Source organism: Danio rerio, chromosome 22, assembly GCF_052040795.2.
Source record: "Danio rerio strain M-AB ecotype USA chromosome 22, GRCz13ab, whole genome shotgun sequence".
Lineage (NCBI taxonomy): Eukaryota > Metazoa > Chordata > Actinopteri > Cypriniformes > Danionidae > Danio > Danio rerio.
In genome coordinates this window covers 40,017,501-40,027,042 of record NC_141042.1, presented here as the reverse complement: position 1 = coordinate 40,027,042, position 9,542 = coordinate 40,017,501, and the positions used below count along the sequence as shown (strand labels likewise).

Genomic DNA, 9,542 nt, shown 5'->3' with positions numbered 1-9,542 from the left:
ACACACACACAAACATGCACTCACACACACACTCATACACACACACACGCACACACACAAACACACACACCTACACACAGACAAACACACACACACACACTGAAATACACGCACGCATGCACACACTCATACACACACACATACACAAGCACACAAACCCACATACTCAAACACACACACATGCACTCATACACACACACACTCACACACACATGCACTCACACACACGCACACGCACTCGAACACATACACACACACGCACACACTCAAACACACACACACCTAGACACACACACACACGCACACACTCAAACATACACACTCAAACACACACACACCTACACACAGACACACACACACACAGACACACACACACATTATATGAACATCAGAATAACAGCAGCTGTTGATTGTGTCTCTTCAGCTCCTGTCATCCTGGATCCAAACACTGCACATCCAGAACTCGAGCTGTCTGATGATCTGACCAGAGCGACAATCAGAGGAATACAACAGGTTCCTGATAATCCAGAGAGATTTGACCGTTATCTCTGTGTTTTGGGTTCAGAGGGTTTTAACTCAGGAAAACACTGCTGGATCGTGGAGGTTAAAGAGAGTAAACGCTGGAGTCTTGGAGTAACAACAGCATCAAACCAGAGGAAGGGAGAGGTTTTCTTTAACTCTGATGTCTGGAGAGTGTCGCATGGATGTCCTTTATTGTTAGGTCTTCCTGTTGATCAGGCTCTTGATCGAGTGCGAGTTGATCTGGATTATGACAGAGGAACAGTGTCTTTCTCTGATCCTGTAAAGAACAAACTTCTACACACTTACACAACCACCTTCACTGACACTTTCTACCCTTTCTTCTGTAATTATAGTTTTGGTTCCTCTCTAAAGATTTTGCTGTCCAGTATTCAGTAACATTACAGCTCTACAGTGAGTCTCTGTTTTTATCAAGTCTCTTATGTAAAATGTTTCTTGAAAGAGATTAAACATTTTATTCAGCAAAGTTAATCTCAAAACTCACTTGATGATCATGATTACACTCAAACACACACACATGCACTCATACACACACACGCATTCATACACACACGCACACACTCACACATGCACTCACACACACTACACACTCAAACACACACAGACAAACACACAGACACACACGCACACAAACACACACACACACACACACACACACACTGTCTCATTTCTATTTTAAATAATGTTTATTAAACGATTAAAATGAATCTCTAGAATAATGTTAAATTTTAATATAATAATTTCATTTTTTATGATTTATTCAAAAGCATAAAAAAACAACATTTAAATATAATTAATGATTATAAAGACAAAGCAGTGGCCCAGTAGGTAGTGCTGTCGTCTCACAGCAAGAAAGTCGCTGATTCTAGTCTCGGCTCAGTTGGTGTTTCTGTGTGGAGTTTGCATGTTCTCCCTGCATTCGTGTGGGTTTCCTCCGGGTGCTCGGGTTTCCCCCACAGTCCAAAGACATGCGGTACAGGTGAATTGACGGTTGTCAAGCAGGAATTTGTTTATAACTTTAATTATGAAGACAAAAAAATGTTAAAAATAACAAAAATAAAATGATGAAAATACAGAGATAAAAAAGAGCAGAATTTTGCTTAATTCTAAAACAAAATCCGTTTTTTTTTCACTTGATGCGTTCATTATTTAATGTATGAATACTGAAATAACAGCCATTGGAAGGGGGCGGGGCACGACAGTGTGTAGTTGTTTAGGCAAAAATCTGGTAATATGAATGAAATGTGTGCCATTTCATGAGAAAGATAGATTTTGGTTGCTGTGTGTAGTTTCAGTTGCTGTGCTTCATTTTTATATGAGCTGTTTTTCTCAGTTTGGGTGTGTGGTTTTGTGAATTGTGTTAAGTATTTTAATAAAACCAAACTAATTTGAAAGATTGTGTGTTTGTGTGTTTTGTATCTTGTGATCACCTCATGTGGATTGAACTGTATCTCTCTGGTTAACTCTTATATGGGAACATTCACATATCTCATCTAAAACCATGTGGAAAAGCACCGTGTGCAGCTTCCTTTACAGATTTAAAGGGGTTTCTGCTTGTGATGCTCTGCGTTTTATCATTACTAGGGCCACAATCAGCTGTCCTGGAATACTTGTGGGAAATACACTGATTTCCCTTTTGTGTTAATGTTTTTAGAAGAACCGATCGCTCCTCCACAAGTTCACTGAGTGGATTAATGAGTGAATGTGTGTCATTTTTGTTGCTTGGGTTTATGGTTAAGAACAGAGGAATATGCTGGAGTTTAACTGCATTGCCTTGGAGGGCTTTTTCTTTTCTTTCTCAAACTGAATACAGTCGACCAATCACAAGAGACTGGATCATTAGACCAATCACAGCAGACTGGATCATCAGACTAATCACAGCAGATTGGATCATTAGACCAATCACAGCAGACTGGATCATCAGACCAATCACTGCAGACTGGATCATCAGACTAATCACAGCAGACTGGATCATCAGACTAATCACAGCAGATTGGATCATTAGACCAATCACAGCAGACTGGATCATCAGACTAATCACAGCAGACTGGATCATTAGACCAATCACAACAGACTGGATCATCAGACTAATCACAGCAGACTGGATCATTAGACCAATCACAGCAGACTGGATCATTAGACCAATCACAGCAGACTGGATCATCAGACCAATCACTGCAGGTTTGCATCAGGCCAAAGTGGAATGTCTGATCAGATCATAAGGGAGTGGTTGGGATAATGTTCAAGGAAATGGACATTATAAGACAATAAAAGTCTTTAGTTGACCTTGCATGCATATCAGCCTGTTGTTGAAGACCCCAAAACCAAAACATGACCTTTCATAATGCACAAAAGGGGCATTTTAATAACTGACAGATAACAATTGACTAGTTAATAATGAAAACTGATTGTTAAACTGAAGTGTTACCTGTTACTACAATCCATAAGTCTGTCTTACGGCAATGCAAAAATAGGCGAATTAAACAAGATGATTAGATAGTCACACTCTGACTTTAGCAAGTGAAGAAATCATATTGATTTAGATTTGATCATGAAGGACCCTGAAGAAAATCTGACAAAATGAAGGGCAATAAATAAATAAATAAAGAGTTCATATCAGGTGTTTTATCTTATTCTCTTGTGTGAGTCTTTGACTGTGTTTTGCTGTATTATTGTTTCTGTCTGACCTTTGGAGCAACAGATCAGATGATGATCATAAACTGATCCTCCCTCTGAAACACTTACCAGGAAGAAACTCTCATTATTTCTCTTCTGACTGCAATCAATGAAGAATTAGAAGAAAACTGAAGGAATTTGAGAAGATTCTGTGACTGTAACTTTGTGATTTTTGTATTATTTTAAATATTAGTATTATAAGTTTACATTCACAAAGTGACAGTTTAGCTGGAGCTCAAACTGTGAGAATGGCTTCATCAGCTGAGTATGATTATATTTGTCCTGTGTGTCAGGAAATCTTCAAGACTCCAGTTATATTATCATGTAGTCACAGTTTCTGTCAAGAGTGTCTTCAACAGTTTTGGAGAAGCAAGAATACTCAGGAGTGTCCCGTCTGCAGGAGAAGATCCTCAAAAGAAAATCCTCCAGTTATCTGGCTTTAAAAAACTTGTGTGAGTCGTTCCTGAAGGAGAGAAATGAGAGAAGCTCGGGATCTGAGGAGATCTGCAGTTTACACAGCAAAAAACTCAAACTCTTCCGTCTGGAGGACAAACAGCCTGTGTGTTTAGTGTGCAGAGATTCAGGGAAACACCTCAAACACACATTCAGACCCATCAGTGAAGTGGCTCCAGCAAAGAAGGTGAGACTGGATCATGCTTAGAATAATAATTTTAAATAATCAAAATTGTCTATTATGAAATATATAATTATTAAATAACCTATATTACAGTGTTTTTCAATAAATACATTCCATAAAATCTTCTATCATAAAGATTTTCACTTTAATCTCTAGGAGGAGCTCAATACAGCACTAAAGTCCCTTCAGGAGAAACTTAAACAGAATGAAAACATGAAAGGAGAGTTTGAGAAAACAGCTCAGCATATCAAGGTGAGGCTGATCTGGAAAGTGTCCAAAAACCATCATTAGCCAACTAATGTCACAAGTTTCATTCTTACAAGCATAGTTCAGTGATTTGATGGTGTGAATGAATTCATTTAACCCAGGCTCATTCTGAAAAGGTACCCCTAATACATTACAGGAGCTCTGTTTTTTTTTTTTTTTTTTTTTTTTGCAGTTTTTGTTTTTACGAATCCACCAGGGGCCGCTGTGTACTCTTTTTAGGATAAATTTCTCTCCCGAGTGCCATTTGCGCCTGCTGTTCTTGTGTAAATCCACCAGAGGCCGCTGTTGTCTGAACGACTGACTGGCTGAATGATCAATCGACTGACACCCTTCTTCCCTAAACTCAACTGATAGTGTTTTAAAAAGCAATCGAGAAATAGAAAAGCCCCCTGACTTTTACAGATTTTCAGGTTTTACCACATTCTCACCCTGTTATTTAAGTTAGCTTTATTTATTGGCTTGTTTTTGTCTTGACCCGTTTTCTGGAACCGCGCTTCACCGAACCCCGTCATCACGGTCAACTCTTCCTCACCAACATATGGAGGCAAGCGTCAGCCTCATAACATTCGTTTTAAAAATGAAATGCAGCCATACGTAGTCCTGGCTAAATAATTTGTGATCTCCAAATATGTATATAGGGCTATGATTTCAGAATGAGCCTATGTTGAATCCATCGTACCAGTAAACGTTCCCAAACAGCTTCAGAATCTTGTTGTTGCACCTCTAGAGCTGTAGATGAAGCAGAGCTCCTGACTGTGTTCTACTCTGAGTTATGCCCTTATGCCCTATTGCTTTCACACACTTCACCATCCACTTTGAATGGTTTTTAAAAGCTTAAACTGATGCCACGGACGAAAGTCCAAATGAATTAATTTAGTTTAATTGTGGTGAAAAGGGGGAAATAAAGCCTCTGTCTGCAGCTAGTTGCTTTAAGACTAACATACAAACAGTAATTTCATTGACTAGCACTCAGTTTTCATCGTCAGTGTTTCAGCTGATTATTTAAGATGAATTCAGAATTAACGTCATTAATCTTCATGAGCCTAACAGTTAAAAGTTCATGTGGAAAAAGGATATCTTGGATAATTAGGGGTTCAAACATATCACTGAAGGGTTAAAAGGTCACAATTCGGTCTAAAACCGATCAACCGCACGCTATAGAGACTTTAAAAATGACATAAAGTACTGTTCTCATATGGCACGTCACTGAGGGTGGTGCAAGATAAGCCAAAAACAAAAGATCTCTCACAACTCCTAAACTAAAAACTACTCACTGCAGGCTCTAGTGTCTATCATGGCTGGAATCTCTACATTTTATTATTCATATCTAGTTGGTGGGGAAACATTTTCATGAAACTTTTTTAAATCAGTGTAGTTTTGTGAGGTGAAAGAGCATCTACTCCGGTACTGGTTCTTCATATAGTTACAGCTTTAGTTCACTAACCCACATGTCCCCCATCAGTCTTCTGCTGCTCCAGAAAGTGTCTGAGATGACTGAAGTGAATGTGGTTTGATTTCAGGCTCAAGCTGAGCACACAGAGCGTCAGATTAAACAGCAGTTTGAGAAGCTTCATCAGTTTCTCCGAGATGAAGAAGAAGCTACAATCACTGCACTGAGGGAGGAAGAGGAGCAGAAGAAGCAGATGATGAAGGAGAAGCTGGAGGAGATGAACACACACATCTCAGCTCTTTCACACACGATCAAAGACACGGAGGAGATGCTGAAAGCCAATGACGTCTGCTTTCTGAAGGTCTGATTTCAGATCAGTGATTGATTGATTGATGATTGATTGAGTTGTTGATGATCAGTTGTGTGTTTGTTCTGCAGGAGTTTCCAGTCTCAATGGAAAGGTGAGTGATCTGCTGGTTTCTCTGCTTCTGAAGTCAAAGCCAGTACTGGCAGGAGTTTGGACACCCCTGCATTAAAGTACAGTGAATAAAACTCAACACTCCAGAATTCCCTGCTGAAAAATTCAGCCTTAACCAGCCTAGGCTGGTTGGCTGGTTTTAGCTGGTCGACCAGGCTGGTTTTAGAGGGGTTTTGGCCATTTCCAGGCTGGTTTCCAGCCATTTCCAGCCTGGTCTTAGCTGGTCAGCCTGGGAGATGACCAGCTAAAACCAGCTTGACCAGCCTAGCCAAGCTGGCAGTCCAGCCAAAATCAGCTATATCCAGCTTAAACCAGGCTGGACAAGCTGGTTTTAGCTGAATTTGGCTGGTCATTTTATTTATTATTTAGTCCCTTTATTAATCTAGGGTTGCCACCGCCACAGTGGAATGAACCACCAACTTATCCAGCATAAGTTTTACACAGCAGATGCCCTTCTAGCTGCAACCCGTCACTGGGAAACACCAATATGCTCTCATTCATACACACACATACACATGTCTTTGGACTGAGGTAAACCAGAGCACCCGGAGGAAACATGCCACCCCCCTCCCCAATTTTCTCAAAGCACTGTTAATTCAGCATGTGAAGACCCTGAATAAATTGTGAAAAAATAAACTATACATATTGTTATGTTACCTTAGTATGTCTGCATTTTGTTCTGATGTTCCTGTTTGACCTGCTTTACAACCTAGAGAGGATCATGAACTGCTCCACCCACTGACACACTCATCAGGAAGAGACTCGCTGAATAATCATTTCACTCTTTACTGACAAACTGACTTTCCTCTGCATTTCTGGACAAAATCAATCAGGAATCAGCGATCAGTGAAGAACTAAAAGAGAGAAGAGGCATTTCAGTTGTTTTGTTTCTGAACAGCAGCAGATCTTTGTAATTATTTTGGCTTTTCATTTTAAGCATTTAGAAAGTGAAAGTAAAGTCGACTACTTGATCTCAAGCAGAGGAAATGGCTTCATCAGCTGAATATGATTATATTTGTCCTGTGTGTCAGGATATCTTCAAGACTCCTGTTCTTCTGTCGTGTAGTCACAGCTTCTGTAAAGAGTGTCTTCAGCAGTTTTGGAGAAGCAAGAATACTCAGGAGTGTCCCGTCTGCAGGAGAAGATCCTCAAAATCATATCCTCCACTTAATTTGGCTTTAAAAAACTTGTGTGAGTCGTTCCTGCAGGAGAGAAATGAGAGACGTTCATCAGGATCTGAGGAGATCTGCAGTTTACACAGTGAGAAACTCAAACTCTTCTGTCTGGAGGACAAACAGCCTGTGTGTGTCATGTGTTTTATTTCAGAGAAACACCTCGGTCACACATTCAGACCCATCAGTGAAGTGGCTCCAGCAAAGAAGGTGAAACTGGATTATGCTTGACAATAAATGTCTCAGTAACATTTTGCTCATAAACATATTACTATCCAATAGCCAATATTACTGTGTATTACAATGAACAAGTTACATAAACCTCTGGTATCTTATAGATTTTAACTTTAAATTCTAGGGGGAGCTCAATACAGCGCTGAAGTCTTTACAGGAGAAACTTAAACGTAATGAAACGATGAAAGAAGAGTTTGAGAAAGCAGCTCGACACATCAAGGTGAGGATTGATCATTGATGCGTTTCCCAAAACCATCGATAGCCAACTACCAGATCATCTGTCTGTCAGGACCACTGGTGTCTAAAGCCCGGTTCACACTGTGTGAGTTTTAGGGCGTACTCACACTATGCTATCTGAACCGTGCCCAAGCTAGTTTTCCGGATCGTTTGAGAAGTGTGAGTGCGCTAAATCGGGCTCAGGCTTGGTTCACTTAGGGCCTACTCACACTATGCCATCCGTACCGTGCCCAATACGCTTGTGTGTGAGTGCAAAACGCGCCAAAGCCCGAAACTGAAAGCGAGACGTGACTTTTAGGGGCTGTTTCATATGGATTTATTAATCATTCTTACTGTTCAGTGAACACAAACTGTCGTAGTTTATTAAAGACGATAACTCCTCACTGCACAACAGCTGCACCTTCAGCAAACCTCCTCATTCCTGCAGCACGAGGGCTTTATGATTGTTTATGAGCGCCAAAAGTGGCGGATCTGTCCGGTGAAATATCTGACTGCGTGTCCCCGCATCCCTAAGGACTGTTTGGCGAAATATTTGACTGCATGTCACTGCATAACAAACGACTGAAAAGATATAACTAGAGAAATCTCCACTGTGCTACTGGGTGAGAGCGTATGGCAAGCCGTTTTAGCATTTAAACCTTGTTCTGACTATCCATAAATATATTAGAGATATCTCTAATTATATTTTGACTAGTCATAATTATAATTCGACTAGTCAGAATGACAATTAGAGATATCTGCAACTACAATTGTACTAGTACGAAATCAGATTGGAGATATCTGCAAATATATTATGACTAGTCAAATTCCTCCATTGATTTCCACTGAAAAATATTTGCAGATATCTCTAAATGAGTACCTAGTGTGAGTACGGCCTTAGCCGGCCCTGGCCCTGGTTGGAAGACGTGGGCCTGAGCGGGTTCACTTGGGCTTTGGCGCGGTACGCTTGTGTGTGAGAGAAAAATGTGCTAAAGCCCGAAACTGAAAGCGAGACGTGACTTTTAAGGGACCGTTTAATATGGATTTATTAATCATTCTTACTGTTTAATGAACGCAAACTGCCGTAGTTTATTAAAGACGCAAACCCCTCACTGCACAGCAGCTGCACCTTCAGCAAACCTCCTAATTCCTGCAGCACGAGGACTTTATGATTGTTTATGAGCATCAAAAGAGGCTGATCTGTTTGGTGAAACATCTGACTGCATATCAGTGCATATAAAATGACTAAAACAATATAACTAAAGCAATCTCCACTGTGCTGAGCGAGAGCGCTTACTGAACAGCGCATCATCGATGACATAAGCGTGCCCAGGCCAGAATGTAATGTGAGTGCGGGCCGTCGGGGGAGACGGGAGGGGGACAAGTGTGCTTTGGCCCGGTTCAAGGCAACTGTACAGAGTGCGAGTACGCCCTTGATAATGCTCTACAGTTATAGCTTGTCAGATTGTATGAACATGATTCCTGTGTCACACTGTAGGATGTAGGACACACACTAGAGTCATCTGTGTGATGTTGATCAGTTCATGCAGTGAAATGAGAACTCACAGCAAACATATCAATCTGTAGCGTTTATTAATTAATTACATATGCCTTGATAATAAAAGCAGAAAAAAAGTATTTTGTTAACCTGGAGTGCGTTTCCCAATCAACACATAACTCATGGCTGAACTATCATAGTACGATGCATCTTTTGGGAAATGAACGTTGTAGTGACGAGTGTTTCCCAAAACTCCTAGTTTCTCTGATCCAGATCCATCGTCTGAACCACGTTAGTTATAACGTAAAACGCCCATGATGACGCTTTAAACGGGGTGGAGGAACTACTTCTTTAGAGAGAAAAAACATTTTTTTATAATTATATTTTATATTTTTAATTATATTGTTTTACACGAATCTTTAAAAAATGCAATA

General features: G+C 40.3%; 2 protein-coding genes across 3 annotated transcripts in view; both read left to right on the top strand.

Moving 5' to 3' along the window:
* Positions 1-285: 285 nt before the first annotated feature.
* Positions 286-1,011, top strand: LOC147838647 (butyrophilin subfamily 2 member A2-like). Its single transcript, XM_087304775.1, has one exon. It carries the CDS (start codon positions 382-384, stop codon positions 916-918), a length of 537 nt encoding a protein of 178 aa, XP_087160901.1. The 5' UTR covers positions 286-381; the 3' UTR covers positions 919-1,011.
* A 2,385-nt stretch (positions 1,012-3,396) lies between these two features.
* Positions 3,397-9,542, top strand: part of LOC147838646 (E3 ubiquitin-protein ligase TRIM35) — a 9,896-nt gene continuing 3,750 nt past the window's right edge. The window contains exons 1-4 of one of the 2 annotated variants that reach the window (XM_087304736.1): positions 3,397-3,856; positions 4,010-4,105; positions 5,641-5,871; positions 5,949-5,971. In XM_087304736.1, the coding sequence (XP_087160862.1) occupies positions 4,067-4,105; positions 5,641-5,871; positions 5,949-5,971 (293 nt within the window). In that variant the 5' untranslated portion in view covers positions 3,397-3,856; positions 4,010-4,066. Of the gene's footprint in view, positions 3,857-4,009; positions 4,106-5,640; positions 5,872-5,948; positions 5,972-6,737; positions 7,371-7,518; positions 7,615-9,542 lie in introns of those variants that run through there. The other variant, XM_087304735.1, reaches the window with a different exon arrangement.